We start from the raw sequence: 23,520 nt of genomic DNA on the forward strand, positions 1-23,520 counted from the left end.
TATATTAGCATTTCCTATACATCATACAATTTTGAAAATATTTTTGCCTATTTTTTGAGCTGTTTACGGACATTTTTCAGTTTTCAATTTTTTAGTTTTTTTTTCTATAAATATCAATAAAGTTTTATCCGATGGGCCAAAAAGTGTAAAAATTTAATACAAAGCTCCTGATATATTGTTACAATATCAGTTGAAAAATATAAAAAAATACATAGGCACAATTTTTTTTTATAAGCATTTAAAGATCGAATTTTGACAAAATTTATCAAATGTCCAACTTTTGTATCTAAGAATTGAAAATTTAAAACAAGTTTCCACGTAAGTAATTAATTCTGGTAGGTACCAAAAAATCTAAAAAATACATTTACACAGTTTATTTTTATAGTCATTTTAAGTTCAAATTTGAACGAAATTACATATTAAAAACCTAGAATAACTATTTTAGTTATTTTGTTGTGATTGTATAATATTATTCGTGGGTATACTTGAAACTTCTAAAGTATACTATTATGATAGTATCATGGTTTGTTGTTGATGTATAACGCGTTATAAGTACCTAATAGATATTGTGATATGATTAATTTGGAATTTATTATAGGTAGGTACCTATTATATGTCAATTTTTTTTTAATACCATATATAATATTATGTCTTATACCTAAACTGACATACCGTCTCTGCTCAGAATCGTTTTTCTTATACAATGATATTATATCATTGAATTAAAATTTAATACCATCCATTACAGTGGTTTTCTACCTGGGGAGCGCGCCCCCAGGCATTGACAAAATTTCAGGGGGGCGTGAAAATGTTGAAAAAAAATTTTAATTGTATATATTTTAATAATAGTTAATTTTAATTTTAAATTATATTATGCATACATCAATCTTATAATAGTGAGGAGGGAGGCGTGAACTCATAAAATAGTTTGAAAGGGGGCGTGGACCTCAAAAGATTGAGAACCCTTGCATTGTACAGTGACCCACTTGTAATCTACTGTACAGCAGAGCGACATCCACTTACCCACCTTTTTCAATTCGCATTCCTGAGATATTTAATTTCTGCACCCCCTAGTTTGTTTGCAAATGCCTATGCGTCTCATAATATTATTAATCAGGGTACGTAGTACTAACATATACTTATATACTCGTTTGTACAGTTACTAGACGAACTGTCTGCGCACGCCCAAGACCCGCAAGCGCGATTCCTCAAAGACTTCCTGTCGTTCGCTATGCCAGCCGTGATGGACAACGGCAATCAGCTGTTCTCACAAATGTCGTTGTACCAGCCGGCGGCTGACCGGTACCGGGCCCTGATGGACGCGCCTCCATTCCCGACTCTGATGCCACTAGTTCTGACGGACGCTGCGACCGCGGCATCGCAGTTGTCAGAATCCGCTGCTCAGCTGTCGGATGGTGCCGGCGCCGCGGGCAAGTTCGACTTGGTAAAACGGTTCAACGACGACGCGAATTACGTGATCACCGTCAGTACCGGGCGGAAAGAAATAAGCGTGTGGGACGTACACACGTGAGTTCGGACGAATATGTTATAAGATCTCTTATAATCGACCTGACAGGTTTTCTTTTTTTGGGTCCACAGCTGTATGAGAGTGCGCACGCTCAAGGGAATTCTCCATCCGACCGCGCTGAAACTTATTGACAACCAGCGTTGCATAGTATTGTGTGAGCGGAAACTGATCGTCATCAACTTGGCGACCGGAAAAGTGATCAGCAAACTCAAAGGTATGCTTTTGACATTTAACAAATAACAATCAGGACGTGGAACAGTCATTAAAAATATCCTGCAACCTGACCGGAACCGTTGTTCAATTTCTCATTGTACCGTCGGGCTGGCGATATGGGGAAGGGGGGCTAAACTTTTGAGAGAAGTGGCATTTAACAATAAAAGGGTACTTAAAAAATTTAACTTTTTTGGCACTAAAAATAATAATTTCACTTTTTCATAAATAAAAAATCATATAAGTCTGATATTACCTGGGTATGTTAGGCCGGTCGAAAAACACTTTCTAAAACCAATTTTTTTTTATGAAAATAATATTAGATTCTGAAGCAAATAATGCAATAGTATTAATATGTGTATTTTTATTTATTTTTTATCAGTATAGAAACACGATAATTTTCATAAAATGTTGCTCCGATCTTAAATCCATACCCTGTTTCTGGTAGTACTTTTGACAAGTCTCATTTTAAAATGTTGAAAATTTATATTTGCCAATGTATTTTTTTTACAATTGTAGGTGTAACTAGAATCAACATATATGTTAAAGTTATTTAAAAAAATTGTTTTATTTGGAACATACATTTTTGATAATTTTTAGCCTTTAGCATTACACCTATGACCTATAATCTATACTCTATAAGCTATAGGTGACTATAGTTATTGGTTAAATAAGTTTTGCCCAGGGCCTCGCAAAAAGTAGCGCCGGCCCTGGGTACCGAAATATGGTGGTGAACTGGTGGTATTTGGATTTGTTTTTAAAAATCAAAACTGTACCTATTTCATTAGTTCTCTATTAACGCTGTGTAACGAATTATTTTTGTCATTGTTGTCCTAACTCTAAATTATTATAGTGGTGACTCGTGTCATAAAGGCATAAAGCTAAACAGTACCTAAACATATTTGCTTTTTATCACTCCTATGCATATTATCTTGTTTAAGCTTCGAAACCTATTTCGTACCACTGCAGAATACTAGTATGGCGTTATACCGGGACTTAATTTTTGATTATTTTAAAAAGTAGAACCGAAATCAGAATCGTAAATATCAAATTTTGAAAATCGGAACCGGAATAACTACCTATTTAAATTTCTCCAACATTGTAATATCATAATTTTATTACTGCCAAGGATAAATACTGCAAGGGACTGCAATAGGTCATTGTTGAACATGCTTTTTGTTTTCCCGCAGGTGTGATGAATCAAAACATGCCTTACTTCGGCTTGCACAGTTCCTCAAAAATTGTGGCATTGGCTAGGAGCCGGATGCACGTGAACCTGATCGACATCGAAACGGGTACGATCGAGGCGTACTTTAAAGCCGGCGAAGACAGATTCCTGAACTCGTTGCTGGTGTCCGGAAACGGGAGGTACTGTGACAATGATCGCGTATCGATTCGTCGGCGTTATTTGATTTTTATTTAATCCTTCATCGTTTTCGCTGCAGAGTCATGGTGTGTGGTGACGAAACGCAAAAACCCTTTCCACTGCTCGTGTGGAACTTGACTTCAAGGCAGTTGATGTACGACTTGCGCATACCGTTCCACGAATTCGTCACACGACTCGCGGCTATTACTTACGAAGGTCACTACGTATGCTGCGTCGCTCAAGTAACAATTCGTTCATTTTCTTAAATGTTGGGTCCCATCATTAATATTTAAAAATTGCTTCAGACAAACAGCTTAGCCCACTTAGGTACTAACTTTGGTCCGTATACATCTTATATATGTATACAAATTGTGAACTACAACTATCTACACATAATGGTATAGGTACACTGTATACAACATATCATTTGTAGCAATATTAGGTTATTAAAACCACAGATTTAATATTGTAACAGTGGGATACAGTAATATAAAATATATTTTCCAACTTTTCCCTATATTAGTTCCCTCGAAATGTCAGAAACAGCCGTGATGAAACGACACCCAATTATACATAGAGCCATGAGGCTAATTTTGCTATACCTGCTCTACCATTTACCACTGTACCTATGTTGACATGATATTAGCAAAAGTTTCCCCGCACAGGAAGTAGACGAGCCTGGGCCTAACTTCATAGTGGTGTACGACCTGCAGTCGGGCACGCTGTTCAAAAAGTGGAAACCTGGCATGAACTGCGTGGCGCTAGACATATCGTCCAAGGACGGGTGCGTCCTTAGCGGCCACGAGAACGGCCATATATGCATCTGGGACCTGACCACCGGTAACTGCCGGTGGACGCTGAGCGGCCACGTGGCGCCGGTCACCAGCCTCCGACTGGACCCGGCCGGTGGTTCTTTCGTGTCGCTCGACACGCACGCCCGAGACCGGACGATCAAACTCTGGAACGTCACCACCGGTGAGTATAGTCTTCGGGTGTTTCGAACGTCTTTTTTTTATTTAGGTGTTCTCAAGACGTGTCAATAACAAATCGATATTTTATCACAGTTTTAATATACACATCGCTTGTGCCAGGGAAGTAGGTACCGTATAACAAGCAGAACTTAAGACAAATGCAAAGACATTCACTGTGAAATTATTCTAAAAATACAAAAATATAATAATATAATACAATAAATAATAATATTATATAACTTATAATGGTAAATTGTAAATACTATGTTTGATTATATACTGCAGGAAACAGTGAAGATGAATCAAAAGACAAAACTCGTAAATGTATTATTATGGTAATAGGTATTATATGATTGAATTGTATAGGTACCTATCTAGTATCCGCAGGACTTCAACATGGCCATAATCGGGATAGGAGTACTTATAAATAAACTGAACAAGTAGGTTCACCAAGTTTCGAATACTATTATACTGTATACCTATGGATACAGTCTTGGCGGATATATTTTGCCGCCATTAAGGCATAATATTAAAAAAACGCGCCCCTTCCGAAAGATATCTATATTTTTTTTATTAAGGTCCGCACACAGCAGCGGTGGCGTTAAATTCTACCGTCTTGGCTTTACCGCCGTGGTGAGCTGTGAAATGTGTCTTGCAGCAATTCACCGCCACCGCTGCAGTGTGTGAGAACCTTTAGTTGATGAGCCATTGCTAGTCTCAATCGGTCAGCTCAATCTGATGCAGGTAGGTATCTATTTAAATACAGAAAGACTGAAAACCACAACTATAAGATCCAAAGTGATATGAGTTTCTTTAACCGTTCGTCACATCAGTTTTGGCTGTCTTGGTGTTACCATTGTGTGAACGTAAAATTATAATGTTTGATAGTCCAGGGTTGGTAATATACGTGTATAAAACGTATAAAACTAATTAACGCCCAAGACATACTAAATTTCCTTAAATTTAGAATAAAATTAAAAACAATACAAATTTATTTTTGAATTATATGTTATAACAATAATATATATATTTTTATTAATATAAAAAATTATCACAAATGTCTTTTTTGTTATTATAAAATATTAATATTAGAGTAGTTTATTAATACAGAATAAAGATTAAAGATGAACTAAATAGTAAATAGTAAATAATTAATTATAACTTGAATAGGTACTTGATAATAGCTGTTCGATGCAGCAAAAAAAAAAAAACTTTTATACAGTATAAAACGTATAAAACTAAGTAGTTTTATACTGTACGTTTTATACGTTTTATACACACGTACAATACGTGTTTTATACTGTACTGTATTATACGTTCCAACCCTGTTTGATACTTTGATGACAGCAGCGACCATTTTTATTGGGTCCGTGACTCGTGACAGTGACTATATAATATAATCTCTCGTCCGATGGTTATATGCAGTTTTTTTTTTTTTTTATTAAGAATAAAATAATAATTGGGAATAAAACAGAAATAATTGTGTAGCAGATATGAGAATGCTAAGGTAGAGTGACTACAAGAAGGTTAAAATAAGAAATTAATTCATTGGTAGTAGTGTAGCCTTGTAGGAGAGTGACTCGAAGGCAGTAAGGGTGGCAATGAAAATGTATGTAAATGGAAAGAGTGGGAGAGGAAGACCGAAAGAACGAAAAAAATGAAGGATAAACAAAATAGAGAGTGACATTAAAATAACTGGTTCGAATGAAGAAGAGGTCGACAGAAGAGGATAGATCCCTATATGGTGGTGTAAGACAAAGGTGGCTGATTCCTTGGAAGCGAAGGGCATAGAAAAAGAAGATTAAAAATGAAATAATCAATGTAAACTTTAATTTGTAAATATATAATATTATCATTACAATATAAACTTACATTCGTTTAAACTGTCTGCAGGCCAACTCGTTTCGGAGTTCACCCCGGTCAACCCTATAACGGCGTTCGAAATACTGCCGGGCGGCGAGTTCGTGGTCGTGGCGTCTTTGGGGTCTGCGCACCCGACGGTTCTGCAGCTCCGCGGGCCACAGAAATCCACCGATGAGCAAACTACGACGACGACTACTTACGGCGGCGAAACGACGCTCGAAGTAGACTTGTCGTTGGACTTCCGAGACGACGCAGCTGCGGCTGCAGCCTCGGTCCCAGTCCCGACTTCCGCCGCCGTGTCTAGATGACAGCCGCCGCCGACGGAAAACGACGACGATACGACTGCCGGACATGGACGAAGAAACGCGTTTGTCGCTGCAGGTCTCACGCGAGAGATGTCACGATTTTCGTACTGTCCCAACGATAACGGCGACGGCAATTATTATGGTTATTTCATGTTATTGTCGCTGATGATAAACATCCTCTTCCTCCTCTTACTTCTCCTGTCATACTTGCTTTACTCGTACTACATCACACACTCACATACACCGTGTAGTAACCTTTGTCGAATGTTAACTTCTAATATTGTGGAAGTTACTTCAATGAGTCTCTCGGTTGACGAGACACAAACATAGTTTTCAAAACATAAGAATTCTTCACAATACCATCATAACTGTTACTACTAATTACTATAACTGACTACTGTAGTACTGTTTAATACTATTACTACTACTACTACTACTACTATTACTACCTATCATTGCGGTGTAAATGCCACTCACATCCAAACTTACTTCTATTTTTTTATCTCCTAAGACTGATCCTAATTGTAAGATTACGCACAAAAAATGTAGACTAAAAACATAACTATTTTCATTCGGATACGTCTACAATATTTAATAATACATAATATTATGTTCTGTTCATCTTTTTAATAATCATATATTTCAATCGGTATTACTTCTCTCGAACATCGTCATTTTTAACCAACACCACAATGTTTTAAGTTTTAACATTTTAACATTATTATGAATGTTTTTTAATTGTTAAGGATTTTAAATGGAATAAAAATAAAAATTTTTAAAGTAACAAAATGTTTTCTTTTTTTATGAAAAAAAAAATACATAACACACATACACACACAGGTTTTTAATGCAAAACTAATAAACCACAACGGTATGGATAAAATGCCACCAGATTTTATAAATAATAATAATAATAACAAACAAAATGAAATCACCATAAGAAGAGAAAAATGGTAGAAAAACACAAAATAATAACATTAACTTAGGTAACAAGTTTTTGTTGTCTAAATGCAAATAAATAATAATAAATAAACTAACAATGTACATTTTTTAGAGTAGGTACCTTACAACTATACCAGCCTATTAATATAAGTTATAACTATACAATTACCCAAAACTATACAAAACGCACATTTTTATTTATTTACTAATAAGTTATTATTGTATGAGAAATTATTAATAAAAAAAACAATATAATTTTGTTTTAATTAATTTTTTTCACTGCTGAACACTGTTGTTGTTGTTGTTTTTCATTATTAATAAAAGTCGTCGGTTGGTCACCTGAATCTTGGCCGACCATTTCTAATTTTTCAGTCTCGAAAGTTACTAAAAATATGACAAACAACACATAAAACCAATTAGTTAAAATATTTATTTTTGTACAAAATCATTGAACAACCTAACACTTAGTTTTATTTAATTTTTGTTTGTATTCAATATTTTTTTTTTCATTATTATAATAAGTTTTCATACACAAATAATATTTATTATAATATGATGTATTGATATGCCAATTTCAAATTATATTTTTATCATTTTGTGTGACATTCTTTCTCTACAAGTATTTCTGGAAGTAATTCAATAGACATATTTCTAATAAATTGTAATAACAATAGAATTGTTTGAAAAATATTGAAAGTTAATTTTTTACTGTTATATTATATTATAAATTATACTTATATAAATCAAAACTTTGAATGAAACCCTAATTTATATGTTTGTGTCAATATTAAAGTTATACATCTTCAACACATACAAGTGATATTAAATAACTGATATTAGATAAATATTAAATATAATAATTGTAATAAACTATATAAAATTATGTTTGTACAAATAACTGACAATCACTAGAATGAATAATAAAAATAAATTTAAATGGAGGTACAGATAGGATACAGAACTTTTGCTTAGTTATCATAGCCGAGACCTGTCATGGTTTTAATACTTTAAATTTAAATGCAAGTTTATTAGTAAATTGCATTTATTGTATTGAAAAAAACTATATATAATATGATATTTTTTTATTGATCAATTCACTTCATTTATTTAACGTATTCAAATGTTGTTTATTTTTTAATAATTATACCAGAGGTATACCCATATAGCCCATGGACAAACTTCTGGACCGCAAACAATAATATATTTTTTTTATGGTGATTTAAAAGAGGTTTTTATCCATTTAATTTTACTTTCTTTGTATAAACACGTATATTCAATTTTAAAGGTTATCAAATATTTTCTGAATGGCTCCCCAAAAATATTAATAGGTGATCATCGATATTTATATAAATATACTTTTCTAAATAGTTTTCTAATAAAAAAACAAAAGCTATGATCTATACTTTTTTTTTAAATTTGCCAAATATAGTAATGTATTATGAATTATGATCACATCACACGAGTGACTTTCTAAACTTTCGTAAGAGGACGCTACATCTGCAAGCATTTTCTCTGTCTTACAAATGCACAACGTAGCAAAAACTGTTTTGCGCTGAGCAACTATGTTTCCTCTGTATTTATAGTAGAATTACCTTAATTCCACAATAAATAAGGAAGAATTTTATCTGTGTTGAAGCGTTTTTGTTTTTTGATAGCACTTACCAATAATTTTCAATAATTAATCGAAAAAAATCTTATGTTATCAAACTGATAACTCTGATTGTATTGATGTTATCCATAAAAACTCTACAACACAGATAAAGTTATTCCCTATGCGTTGTGGAACTTTGGTAATTCTACTATAAATACAGTGGGAGCATAGCTGTTGTCTCACGCCAAACAGTTTTTGGTATGTTGTGCATTTGTAAGACAAATACAACGCATGCGGGTGTAGCGTCCTCTTAAAAAATAATTATTTATACCCAGTGTATAATTTACAGAGGCTCATTGATAAAATGTTTGGAGTATTTCTTCAAAAATCATTGTCCATTCAACATTTTTCTCTTGCTCAGAACCAATTATACGCACAATTTAAGATTATTATATTTAAAAACATAATCATACAATGACTATCAGTTTTTTTTTTTAAATTATTAATAACTATATCAGATAAACATTGAGTAAATGAAAATATTACAAAATGAGTTATGGTCATTAAGACTAAATTATGATTATTAATTACTTTTATCGGGTTCTTCTTGTTCAAGTTCATCACCTTCACACAGTTTGTCTAGATGAGTGTTTGTTTGATTAAAAAACGCATTGGCATTTTCACTCCTAGTAAGAAAAAATTAAAAAAACAAATATATACCACATTTTAATTATTAAAAACATTAAAAAAAATGTTTAACTTACGGTGCTTGAAGCTCACTAATTTCAACAACAGGACCACCACTGTATATCCTCCACAAATAATCCCATTGGGCTTCAAATACAGGTACATAGTCAGTTTCTAAATAAACAATAAAATAAACATGAATATTATGTCAACCATGTCAAATAAATAAGTAAAGAACATACCTAAAGTCTTGCCATCCGATTTATCAATCAACTTTGAGTTGTCTATTGGCCCTGGTGGTTCACTAACAACACCATTCAAGAAAGATTCCCAGCATTTAAACCAACTCATTGATATAGCAAAATCAGCTAACCCATCCTAATCATAAAAATTAATATAAGTCTACATATACTACATCACATTTATGACCACGGACAAACAGAACTTGAAACGAAAAATGGTGCACAGTATATAAAAAGAATCACATCTGTTACGAAAAGTCAAAGCGAGCGATTGTGGTGCCATCTCTTATTTGTCTTTTTTCATCATATTCATACACTGTTCTATGACTATTCAGTGAATTAAATTTTGTCGCTTTAGTTGCCACAATCGCTCGTTAACTTTCCGTAACAAATCTTGTTCAAATGATAAAGATTCATTTCCAATCCTGTTAATCTAAGTCTGTGTTTATAAATAATACCAAAATTTAACGCTTACTGATACCAATCATTGATTATAATATATATAGTTAGTTAAAACAACCTGAATACAAAATTTTATAACATACACTATCAAAACAATTAACTATAAAATGACAACAAACCGGCATGCGTTACTTTGTCTTACAAACTTGTAACAGATCAAAATTGCATTGAGCAGAACCAATTTTGTCATGTTAGCTAAATAATATTATTAATAATGAAATATGAAAATATTTATTGAGTATCACATATTATCAAACATTAGAGTTAGGACATTATCTGTATTTGTAAGTTGGTTTTTTTACGTTATTTAAATTATATATTACATGCAGACTTGCCTCATCTCTGAGTCGCGCAAAGTTCTTTGTTTCTGCCTCAGCTCTATTCTTGAGCATCGTCTCAATATAATCAGTATAACAGACTTCACATCTTTGTAGCTGATTGTTGGTGCATTTTGGTCCACCATCAAATCTAATTATAATGATATTACTTATTAGTACATACTTTCAATTTTTTAATGCAATTTTACTTACTTGCTGTGTAAGTAATCCCAAATTTGCCCAGAAACCATGGTGGCATAATGATTAATTTGTGGCTCATGAGTTGGCTTCACTCTATTGTGGTGGCACATGAAATCATAATTATCTATAGGGCCCGGTTCAGCAAATGTATTGAACTTGGATAACCATCTAGTCGAAATAAAGCATGCTTCCGGAGTACAATTTGGCTGAGTCTTGTTTACTTGAACTTGCCGCATTTGTGTTCTAATTCTATTGGTTAATGGACTATTTTTTCTGAAAAAATATAAATGAACATTGATTACAATTATTATCATAAAAAATATTTCCCGTTATACGAAAATATAAAATGTTTTAATTACAATTACAAAAACAATTAATTAAATAAATGTACAATATTGTGTACTTACTTGTAAAAAAGAACGTAAGCTTCAGAATTTCGAACAATTTCTGCTGATACTAAAGTGACACACTGATCATCAAATTCATACCATTGTTCGTTTATTGGGTTTAACGAATAGCACGTGTAATGACCACCACTACCAATTGTACCATGATGACAAATAACTGATACTAGTTTGTAAGTTGTCACTTGAGATGTACAATCTATCAAAGGATATTTTCTTATTATAAGTTAAAAGAGAATTTCATGCTACTATAGATTTAAACATACCTTTATGAACATATGGCCGTAAGTCTACACCATCAATAGGGAATGTCACATATGAAGTTATTTTAGATGAAAACATCAGTTCGTGTCTGAATCTCTTTAGGTGTATGCATAAAACTTCAGGTAATTCGAGAAGTTTAGAAAACTTTATACCGTTACGCAGCTTTTTGCATTTTTCACAGCTAAAAAAATTATTTTAGATTAGAACAAAAGTATTTACAGTTTAAGATATTTTTTCATACCTATACATGTTATCACCTTTAAGTTCATCAGCACTGAAAAATGCTGCTAGACAGTCATGTAAACCAACTGTTGGGCCCCAGAACCATCTGTACATCATGTCCCAAAACCAAAATATCCAATTCTGAAAGATTAAAAATAAGTAACAAAAATACAACATAATAAAATATTGAGATAATCAAACGTTGTGACATGATACATCAACTCTAAAAATAATAATAATTGAAACTAAGAAAACAAAGTGGAACTTAGATAACTTTAAAAATTTAGGTTATTCATAGAACATTTACTGAACATTGAATATACAATATACCCGGGGAGATGCGCAAACTTTTTTAATGCATGGTCAAAAAGTAAAAAAAAAAAAAAGCAGGTAAGTGGATATTGCTCTGCTGTACAGTAGGTAACAAGTGGGTCATTGTATAAGAAAAGCGATTCTAAGCGGAGACAGTTTGTCAGCCTGGATATTTTATATTGTTATAATTTATTTTATCATGTAAGTTGAATTAATATTATAATATTATAATTTTTTATTCGTTTCTATGGTTATAAACAACGCGTTAGAAATTAAAATCCCATTTTAAGCATTTTTTCGTAATTTTTTGGTGGTTTTTCCCGTGGCATTAAATAACTATTGAGAAAATCGGAAAATGACCTCTCTAAAGTACCATCTTGATCCAATTTGCAAAAGGTACTATATGTTGAAATCGAAGCACTCCTTCTAGTAGAAATTTTGTATACAGGATATAAAAATAAAAAAATAAATTAAAATAAAATAAAATAAACACCATTGTAAAACCAATAGCTTCCTCACTCCGCTCAGAATCTAAAATATAAATATTTGTTGGTCAAAAAATGACATAAAATTTATATTTTTGTGCAATTTTTATTTATTTTACAACATATGATTTGCATAATGTGGAGTCTCAGGCCTAATTTGGCTTGTGGGCTGTAGTTTACCCATCCTTGCTCTATTTACTGAGGAAGTATATTGATTAAACTATAAAAACTATCCTGACTACTTAAAAAAAAACATTGTTAAACCAATATATTGTTTGATTTACTCAATATTTAAAATCAATACACCGTATGACACTTCTAAAATATAAATTTAATCTGAATTACTTGTTGATTTGTGTAAATGTCGGATAATTTATGCACTGAACACAAATTCGTTGAACTTTGGTGTAAGACAGTAACGTGGTCACGAGTAGGTATGGGAAGGGATAAATCTTGGAAGGCTTCAACCCTCGAAGATACCTATAATACAAGAGATAATTATTACATTTTTTAAATACAAAAATGTAGATTAAATATCAATGCAACAATTTCCAAATTATTACAAATGTAATTAAAGAATTACATAGCTACAACGCAAATTTGTATAATACATATTTAGTTAGTATCCAGAATATTTTAAAAATATACTCAATTATTATATTCTTAAGCAAATTAATCCAAAATGACACAATGAAAAATAATTACCTATTATTTGTTATATTATATTAAGAAGTAAACTCTACAAATAGAAAATCAAATTTTAATCTTTAATCATTTGGCAAACATTAATATTAAGAAAAGCAATTACAAATTGTGTAGTAATTAAAACATAATATTTAGTCAAATGTTATTATTCCTCTATGGGCAAATTGCGCTTCTCATTTAGTTTTTTGTATGTAAGGAACTTTTACACACCAAATGGCTTTTAAGATAATTTATAACATTTAAACAAAATTAATGTCTGAAACAAATATACTTGGAAATATACAATTATTGTTTTCCTTAATGTGTGTAGTGTGTACGTTATATAGAGCATTAATACATCATTAGGATTAATGAGTTGCAATTACGTACCAAGGATAATTTTATTTTAGTTATATTAATGTTCTAAAGAATTTAAGATATTTTATGCAGTAAGCACCATTAACAATAAATTATTAATCTTAAATACAATGACATGATAAAATGCGTTAAGAACTCCATGGCCATTTGATGAGTTAATTTATTTATGTATTGAGTTCAGTTAAATGAAGTACCTAGTATGTAGATATTTTTTGATTTTTATTAATAAATTACTTTCCTCTAAATAAGAAAACAATTATTGTGTATTTGATAATATTAGGAGGTAAACATATTGATAAAAAAACTTACCCGGTTGCAAGTTAAACATTGAACAGAACTTAAGAGCTTTCCATCAAATATTTCAGAAATTATACTGTTGTATTTGACATGATATTTTTTATTTTTTTGACAGAATGATATCTTATTTCCATGGTTCATTTTAGCAAAAAGATGACGTTCTAGTTTTTTGGTCAAGTTTATTCGCTCAGATGTCTCTTCTGACAAAGAGCTTCGTTCACTTACACCAGAATCGCAAGTTTCATATTCATCTATACCCTCAGAACTACTATCAGCATTTGTCAAAGACTTGAGTTCATCGTCATTGTCAGAGCATTCATCTTTATCTTCTTCCGGTATAGCCAAATGATTTTGTTCTACACTCTGTTTCCTTGAAGTGCCTTAAAAAAATGAATATAACTATGTTACATAATACCTTTGATATGTTATTATTTAATTTCTGAGTAATTGTCAAAAGCACCTTTATATGAATGCCTCCTAGATGGGACAACTTCGAGTTCAGGTTCTTTCATCTCTTCATGTAACTGATCCATAAAACACCTTAAGAACTCTTGTGTGTCATGTTGATGAAATCCTCTGAACATTGGGTATGCCTACAACCACCAAAAGTATTAATTTTTAACTATATAAAAATATAAATAATATTGTTTGACTTACATTTCGCATTGTGTATAAAATTGACGTAGGAGTTACATAACCAGGGCGTTTGGTATGCCATATTTCTTGTATCAGACGATGATAAGCTTTGGATAAACTAAAAGATTTTTCTGATTGTTGGTATGGGTATTCAGGAAAACAAGTTAGAAAGTAATCTGTTAATGGTGGTGTATTGGATAACGCTTGGAGTGCAGCGTTCATATAACATGTATTGCCAATGTTTTGAAGACCAGTAAGACCTAAAACAGTTGCATCAAGATTATAATGTATAGTAATTAAATTATGTATCTAATAGGGTATCTAATTAATACACAAATAGCAGTGCAAATAATTTACCCGTGGGTTTATGATCTTTGGTCAGTCTGTATTCGTCGTCACTGTCTTCATCAGCAGATTCGCCACTGTTATTTGCTGCTGCAGTATTACGACAAAATTCTATCGAACAATTGGAACCACGGCGTACTCCGTTCAACGATCTTGTATTATTTTCAATGTTACACTCCTTGACACATAAATAACAGCACAAGCGCATAGAAGGAAGACTGAGATGTAAACAGTGGGTTTTGTTTTCCTACGATTTAAATCAATGCCTATGTTATACAATTCTAACTTGTTAGTTACTTAACTAAAAAACTGAATGGTACTTTGAAATGAAGATAGCTGTGATCGCATCCTCCGTCGTAACAGAACGCCTGCAAACAGTCTGGACTTATGCAGAACCATACTTCAGGTTTTTTTGATTTGCACACATAGCAAGTCAGAGTACCGGTGTGCTAAAACAGAACGTTACATCGGTACAGGTGAAAATGTTGACCCGGTTAAGAAAAAGTAGATAAGAGAATACATACATGTTGTAGAAATTCAGCACATTTTTCGATAGACGACAAATGATGTACGGTGAAGTGTGAACAGTCCTCCATTGCTGGTTACTCAACGGTTGCTAATGAATACTTAATTGTGTACAATCCCTTCACGATCTACAGACATAAGAAGTGTTCTGTATTATACCAATAAATGGCAACGGATAGATAAGTAACAAGTTTTTAGACTTGAAGCTAATGATGTAAGGGGCTGTGAACACACACGACGGTTCGGGGTTTGAGCCGTTCGGCGCACCCGAAAGTTTTGTACCGACTAAAAGCGTGTGAACACATCAGAGTCGGGTGGATGAAAATCATTAAAAATACAAAATACAAAATCACAAACCGGGAAATCTCGTCCAAGCGGTTGACCGTGACACCGAGAGTAGCTATCAGCATCAGCTAAACAGAAATATCGAAGCGGATTATCATTGGCTCTACGTTTTATCCGTGAAAAAAATGAAATTGTTAACAAACTTTAAGTAGTGCGCCTGCGCCTTGCCGGAGTCGGCAAAATTCGGAAATGTAAAAAAAAAAAGTAAATAAAAACAGACCGATCGATAAGAGAGGGACCCAGGGGTTCTCGATTGGTAAAAAGTTTTTGAAAAATGTTACGGTAAAAACGCAAGTCGGGGACCGATAAAAGTGAGGATATTAGGCGTGATAACTGATAAGTGGCGGTACGAGCAATTTCATTAAAATTGTGCTGTGCAATATGCGCTTGCAAAATTGTAAATACTTTTATTTTTAATGATATTATTTAATTATTATAATAGGTATTAGGTACATGTTATAAGTTATTACTATAATAATATACTGTATGTGATTAAATGCGAAGTTCTTTTTATTATAGCTATTTCCACCAGAGTACCAGACACCTAGTTCACCTTCACAGTACTGCCGTATGCGCAGCGAAAAATTATGTTCTCAATCCCGTATTGGGTTAGGAATCTTATGTTCAATAATCAATAATAGTTCAGTACTTTGTTTGGGTTTTCTCATAGACAAATTAAAAAATAATAATATAATACGTTATACTTACTACTTAGTACCTATAGGCTATAATATAATACCGCGGTCCACGGACTAAGATATAATATATCTAATACATAGACACATAGTTCATACTAAATGGGTAAATGGGTAAATGGGTTTTCTATGCAGTAATCATGGTTTATTCAGTATTCATGTATTCTACATCAACGTTTCTACAGACATATACGGCGCAGTAATAAATGACGATTGTCGATAGTTCCCCCCCTCCTCCCAACAACAATCAAGATCATCCATTTTTAAAACAAATAAACCAAGAATAATTAATAAATTGTATACCTTCAAATTTCAATTATCCGTTTATTCTGTGATCATAGAAATACTGAATATTAATCAATAATGAATAAAAACGTAATAAATAATTCAGTCTAGCTCATTCTAAAAAATAAAATTTAACCAGATTCCAAACACAAATTCAAATGCTAAATTTATCTAGATAACTATTTTTTTTACAAAATTATCGCTTTATCTCTTTTAGATATTTTTTTTAATACCATTCGCCGATAAAATCAATGCTCTATTATATCACAGAATATAACAAGTGTATACCTAGTATATAAAAATGTCGTGTCACAATGTTTGTTATTGAACTCCTCTGAAACGGCATGACCGAAACTAAATAATGTTACAATTATTATTTATGTTTATTATAAATTACAATAACATATATAATATATAATAATAATTATATACATTCGTATATTATGTATGTATAATGTATATATTACAAATCTTTTTTATTTATTATTATACAATTATTATCAAATATGAAAGAGAAAATCGTAATAAACATTTACCAGACTTAATGGAATACGTCACGCAAGTGGATGTACTCGTCTGCATTCGTTTTACGACAAAATTTGGCACTATAATGGCGTCTTTCTGGCATTTTTAATGACACAAATAAATAGAAAATATTCGAATTAAAAAAATAATAATATGGGTTGCTATGGGTTATATGATTTGAGAATAATATCACAGAATATAACAATGATAATATTTATTTATTGTTATTTTTTTTTTAATTTTAATATTTTCTATTTTTATGTGTTCATAGCAACCATTAATAAACAAAAATGTCCATCGTAAATCTCGAAATTCCTGTTTGAGCGCCTCTCGGGGGTGATCAATTCCCTTTTTAAATTAGCCAAAAACGTATTCTCAGACCTACCAAATAGGTATACTCAGAAAATTTGATGAAAATCGGTCCAGCTGTTTCGGAGGAGTTCAATAACAAACACAGTGACACGACAATTTTATATATTAGATTATATTGCTATTTATATTGAATAATTAAATATTATAACAAACTCAATGTATAAATATTACTTGCATCAAAATATATGGTTGTATATTATAACTCAAAAAATATTAATTTTTTTTTATATGGTTGTATTATAATGTTGCAACAATAACGGCATGTAATTGTTACATGTTGTTCATTAACACAAACTGTCCAAAAGAATTAGGACGTATAAAAATTATTAATGAATTAATATATAATATATTAATATTAAACAAAATAATATCGTAACTATTAAATGCAATGCAAGAACATTATAATAGGTAGTATACTAATATACCTATATTATAGAGTATACCATTATAATTATACTGCTGTTACAAAAATTACTTAACACAAAATAACACTTCTAGTGTTTAGTCGGAGTCGGTGACCTAAACAGGTGTAGGACGTAGGTACTTGTTCCAATGGGTAATTAGGTAAGTAGGAAATCAAATTATCATATATCAGATAATTAACGTGAAACGTATGGTACACACATATAATATAGTGATAGTGACACACTAGAGTGCAGTCTACAGGAGATAATGGTATAGTGAATTACAATTTACAATGCATTATACGTTTACAAATGTCTATTAATTAAAACATTCCGTGTCATGGTTTTATTATACAACTATTATATTATGCATTTATGTCCATTGTTTTATTTGATCAGAAATCCGTTTTGGAGGCGGGGCGCCGCTATACCTATTATACAACAACGACTTTTAACTTTTAAGTGGTTAGATACAGGTATAATGTTGACAATTATACTAAAGAAAATTTAAACCAAATCATTTTAAAGGTCTGATCGATTATTTTGATGACATTTTATTTTATTAAAACTAAAATATATCGACATTATAAGGAAAAAGTTGTAGAAATCTTAAATATTATCACGTGTGGAGGATCAAATACTGATAGTGGTTATAAAGATACATCCATTGAAACATTAAGTGTTCACGTCTAAAAATTTAAAACACCTATAGGCTTAAGGTATCTACATATATTATAAAAACAAAATAATAAATAAATTTGTTTGACCTATTTTAGACATACCTACATGGCTACATATTGCGTAAACAATAAACACGTCTAAAATTATAATTAAAATAAATTTAAAGTTTATCTTTATACATAATATATATAGGTATTAGCATTGATTATAAATACTCAATCATATATTCATAATAAATGGTATTAGGAACATATTTCACTAATTAACTATAATGAATTACACATTTAACTGAGATCAAATGATAATAATATGACATTATGAGACTTTCGCAATACATATTTAAACGATTTTTTAGGTAATAAAAGTACCTATATATAATCAAGTTATAATATATGGCATAAATAAGCACCCATGATCAATTTTCATTTTTCTTTTCAAAATTTGTGTTATAAGGAATTGAATTTAAAGTATTTCTAAAAATGATTACTCTTTTAGACAATGGAAATTATTCCATAAAATTATTTTTTTTTATACTTATTACATTAATACACAATAAATAATTAAAACATCACAATGTATTATATCTAATAACTTCTAATTAAAAAAAGTTTGTATTGAGAATAACACGATTTTAAAAAAAATCACTATTGATTTCCAGTTTATTTTATTTTCCATATATATAAAAGCCATTCGCTATTTCTAGCGGCTAATTATATGTCACCTGTTAAAGGGTTACCGCATAGCTTTGTAAAATTGACTCTTTTGAAATTAAAAATGTTTTTTTTAATTATTTAATAATTTTTTCCCCTTTTATTTATATAGAGGTTTAGCAAATGGATGAATTTATTCGATGAGGTTTTCACAGTAAATAGTTATTAAATTACCTATAGTAAATATCAAATTAGTTATTATGATTGGATATAATTATTTTACACCAACATTTTATATTTGATAAAAATGGTGTTTTTAATCTCTGTTGTTTACATTTAACTATTTAAGGATTTGACAGAGTTTAAGAAGCGGTAAATCCACGGATGTTTAATTTGTCATGGGTAACGTTGTACTGGATCAGCTTTAGTAATAATAATCATATAAGTATTATTTTTAAAATAGAAATATAATTAATGGTGAAAAATACATTCTGAGTGACAATGATTTAATTTACACACACCAATTAATGCCTAAGTAAAAAAGTAAAATAAATATAATTAATGGTTTTATGATTAATCGTGTTTCCTGATTTTATCGACTACCTAACTATATGGTCTGTAAGTTTAATAGTTATTTGTTTCTGTAACATAGACATATAAGACGGCGCATTGAGTAGGCAAATTAAGGTCATTAACCATTATTTTATTACAAAAGTAATACTATTATAATATTTACAATATTAATAAAATAGCTTATTGCGTATTTAGTTGTAGGTACTATAACTGACTATAACTGTAGGTACTATAACTATCTATAACTGACATCGTGAACTTCGATCATGGCCTGTAAAAATTCCCTCTGTTATATGAATCCCATTTTCTTCAATAATTGAATTGAACAAATTATTTGTTATTTAATATTTGGTGTAATGGTGTTCAAAACTTATAAAAAAAAAATTTCATTTTAAATCGGTGGATAGTAAAAAGCAATGCCCTTGACTTGTAGCATTTGTAAATTTTCGCATACTTCAGCACATTTCGAAGTGTTGATGCTATTTTGATGTTTTGAGCACTATTTTATGCTTATAAAACTGTCTTTAGAAAATAGATATATTTTTTTTTGTCAGCGTTAATCATCAGTTTCATTAGCTTATATATAAGTTATATTTATACGATATTTGTGGTACAACTATAAAATGAGATGATGAGTATTTATAGCTACTGGCCATTTAGCCCGATTAGTAATCCATGATAAGCTATTAATATGTATTACTTATTAGTCAGTAGATATACTAGTAGATACGACTCGCACGTTTCGCTCATTTGCTGGTAAACAGGCCAGTGGTGCATTTAGGAATTTGTCATGTGGGAGGGTTCAGATAATTTTCAGAAAACAGAGCCACACCACACATTTACTCATTATTAAATAAATATATATCATATTTATAAGACGATATAAAATTTTTGAGTTTTTAATTATTAAATAATAATATGTACAAAACAAATTTAAAAAAGCGGGTAAGTGGATGTCGCTCTGCTGTACAGTAGGTTACAAGTGGGTCAATGTATAATGGATTGTATTAAACTTGAATTCAATGATAAAATATCATTGTATAAGAAAAACGATTCTGAGCGGAGACGGTTTGTCAGTCTGGATATTTTATATTATTATTATTTATTATAGCCTGTAAGTTGAATTAATATTGAAATATTTTTTTTATTCGTTTCTTTGATGATAAAGAAAGCGTTATAAATTAAAATCCCATTTTTAGAGGTTTTTCGTAATTTTTCAGTGGTTTTTCCCGTGGCATTAAATATCTATTGAGAAAATCAAAAAATGACCCCTTTAAAGTATCATCTTGTTCCAATTTTCTAAAAGATAAGGTACTATATGTTGAAATCGAAGCACTCCTTCTGGTAGAAATTTTGTATACAGGATAAAAATAAATAAATAAATACCATTGTCAAACCAATAGATCCCTCACTCCGCTCAGAATCTAATATAGTTATGTTATAACTTATGACTTTTATACAAATATATCCTAAAATACATAAATGTTGAATTCATAGTTGATCTTAGATAAATTTTCAACCTTTCTAAGGTTGAAAAAGATCTCTCTGGAGTGGCTGTAGAATGTAGATACTTACAATGTACAAAACTACATAATATTTGAATTAAAAAAGGTGGGTAATTGGATGTCGCTCTGCTGTACAGTAGATTACAAGTGGGTCACTGTATAATGGATGGAATTACATTTGAATTCAATAATATATAATATCATTGTATAAGAAAAACGATTCTGAGCGGAGACGGTATGTCAGTCTAGGTATAAGACATAATATTATATATGGTATTAAAAAAAAATTGACCTATAATAGGTACCTATAATAAATTCCAAATTAATCATATCTTAATATCCATTATTTAGGTACTTATAACGCTTTATACAATATGTAATTTCGTCCAAATTTGAACTTAAAATGACTATAAAAGTAAACTGTGTAAATGTATTTTTTAGATTTTTTTGTAACAGAATTAATTACTTACGTGGAATCTTCTTCTAAATTTTCAATTCTTAGATACAAAAGTTGAAAATTTTATAAATTTTTAACTACAAAATAATTATTCAAATTAAAATTTGATAAATGTTGTCAAAATTCGATCTTTAAATGCTTATAAAAAAAAATTGTACCTATGTATTTTTAATATTTTTCAACTGCTATTGTAACAATGTATCAGGAGCTTTGTATTAAATTTTTACACTTTTTGGCCCAACAGATAAAACTTTATTGATATTTATAGAAAAAAAAACTAAAAAATTGAAAACCGAAAATGTCCATAAACAGCTCAAAAAGAGTCAAAATATTTTCAAAATTGTATGGTGTATAGAAAATGCTAATATAAACATTCAGTGAAATTTTCATGTATCTGCAGTTATTCGTTTTTGAATTACAACAAAATAAGGAAATCGCTACATGAGAAATCAAGTGAATATGTAAAAATTTGAATTTCAAACGATCATAAAAATTTAATTTGACTTTCTTATAGATATTTTTTGTTTGATAAAAGTAGATAATCTTATAAAGAATCTTGTATTACATTTTAAAATCTTAGATTTAAAAAGAAAAATTTTTACGAATTCTTAACTCAAAATAATTTGCTAATTTTCGTGATTTTTCTATATTTTGTCAATTTTTGAACTTTAAATGCTTATAAAAAAAAACTATGACTAAGGATTTTTAATATTTTCCATCTACCTTTGAAAAAATATACTTGGAGCCTTCTATTAAATTTTCAAGCTTTTTTAATCAACAAATAAAATTTAATTGATATTTTTAGAAAAAAAACTAAAAAAAAATGGAAAATGAAAATGTCTCTAAACAGTTCAAAATAAATCAAAATATTTTGAAAATGTTATCGTGTATAGAAAATGGAAATATAAACAACCATTGAAAATTTCATGTATCTACGGTCATTTGTTTTAAAGTTACACCAAAAAACAAATTCAATTTTGTGAAAAATCGATTTTGCGTAAAAATTCCAGTTTTTCCTTAATTTTTCTTTTGTTTTTCTCAGCACTTTTGAAAATTACTGGGAATTTTAAATTTTGACCTCCCCAATGCACCAACGATATTCACTTTCCAATCGAACAAGATACTGAAGTTGAAAATCGAAGCATTATTTCGACTACTTATCGTGTACACAGACACAAAAATAAAAAAATAAAAAAAAACACACAGAATCTAAAATGAACTCAGAATTTTTCAATTGTTATTGGTACTAAACTGATAACAAAAAAATCACGATATTTACTGAAAATGTTGATAACTGAAGCTTCGAAAATATTTTACAAAATCCTTCGTAGGTATCGTATGATAAAATTTGTATTTCTTAATCATGCAAAACCACAACTTTTAATATGTACGAGTCAAGAGTCAAGAGTCCCCCCCCCCCCCCCCTTCAAATACACCACTGGCACAGGCCACAGTCTTATAGCCATTGATTTAATAATAAATATTATAAAATCAATGGACAATGGTAGAACGCACGGCGCACAATATGTAACTTCTTGAACCCTCAATATTGAACCGATATTTAACGATAGTACGATACCATAGGGCATGTATAATATGTCCACGATGTAGAGAAGATCTTAAAAAATATCTTCTCTACATCGTGAATATGTCTATACGATACTCTCCAATTTCTTACTTGAATATCTACTGTCGCGGACGGGCGAGACGACGACATTTCGCCGGAACGATGGTTCGTCCCCGGCCCGGAGATATAATCAGCTGACGGCCGGTCGCAGCTGCAGCTTGAGC

The 23,520-nt window shown here is 30.7% G+C and overlaps 2 protein-coding genes across 5 annotated transcripts in view; one reads left to right on the top strand and one right to left on the bottom strand.

Annotated features, from left to right (window-relative positions):
- LOC100164471 overlaps window positions 1–7,360 on the top strand; it is a 29,865-nt gene extending 22,505 nt beyond the window's left edge. For both annotated transcript variants that reach the window (XM_001946964.5, XM_008191980.3), the window contains exons 16-21: window positions 1,160–1,527; window positions 1,600–1,742; window positions 2,929–3,106; window positions 3,184–3,346; window positions 3,770–4,079; window positions 5,969–7,360. In XM_001946964.5, the coding sequence (XP_001946999.2) occupies window positions 1,160–1,527; window positions 1,600–1,742; window positions 2,929–3,106; window positions 3,184–3,346; window positions 3,770–4,079; window positions 5,969–6,246 (1,440 nt within the window). In that variant the 3' untranslated portion in view covers window positions 6,247–7,360. The remainder of the gene's footprint in view (window positions 1–1,159; window positions 1,528–1,599; window positions 1,743–2,928; window positions 3,107–3,183; window positions 3,347–3,769; window positions 4,080–5,968) is intronic.
- On the bottom strand, window positions 7,073–15,990 carry LOC100166485 (ubiquitin carboxyl-terminal hydrolase 20). Of its 3 annotated transcripts, XM_008191978.3 has the most exons (18): window positions 15,726–15,989; window positions 15,595–15,650; window positions 15,237–15,365; window positions 15,033–15,161; window positions 14,725–14,959; window positions 14,389–14,627; window positions 14,192–14,324; window positions 13,744–14,111; window positions 12,718–12,852; window positions 11,595–11,716; window positions 11,356–11,534; window positions 11,093–11,288; window positions 10,698–10,958; window positions 10,491–10,635; window positions 9,706–9,841; window positions 9,541–9,637; window positions 9,368–9,462; window positions 7,073–7,569 (listed from the first exon to the last, which is right to left on the bottom strand). In XM_008191978.3, exons 3-18 carry the CDS (start codon window positions 15,306–15,308, stop codon window positions 7,448–7,450), a joined length of 2,664 nt encoding a protein of 887 aa, XP_008190200.1. In that variant the 5' UTR covers window positions 15,309–15,365; window positions 15,595–15,650; window positions 15,726–15,989; the 3' UTR covers window positions 7,073–7,447. The 3 variants fall into 3 exon arrangements, with proteins under 3 accessions (XP_008190200.1, XP_001946935.1, XP_029346828.1); XM_001946900.5 differs by having other exon boundaries at window positions 10,503–10,635; window positions 15,595–15,988; XM_029490968.1 differs by lacking the exon at window positions 15,033–15,161 and having other exon boundaries at window positions 15,595–15,990.
- Between the last annotated feature and the right edge of the window lie 7,530 nt (window positions 15,991–23,520).

The sequence above is a fragment of the Acyrthosiphon pisum genome, chromosome A2 (genome assembly GCF_005508785.2).
Source record: "Acyrthosiphon pisum isolate AL4f chromosome A2, pea_aphid_22Mar2018_4r6ur, whole genome shotgun sequence".
NCBI classification, from domain to species: domain Eukaryota; kingdom Metazoa; phylum Arthropoda; class Insecta; order Hemiptera; family Aphididae; genus Acyrthosiphon; species Acyrthosiphon pisum.

Excerpts from the sequence above, each read along its gene's own strand:
- LOC100166485 (XM_008191978.3), bottom strand. The coding sequence starts at position 15,308 with ATGGAGGACTGTTCACACTTCACCGTACATCATTTGTCGTCTATCGAA. Across the intron at positions 14,628-14,724 it reads CAAAGATCATAAACCCACGG|GTCTTACTGGTCTTCAAAAC; the intron begins GTAAATTATTTG and ends CAACTGTTTTAG. Across the intron at positions 9,638-9,705 it reads ATCGGATGGCAAGACTTTAG|AAACTGACTATGTACCTGTA; the intron begins GTATGTTCTTTA and ends TTGTTTATTTAG.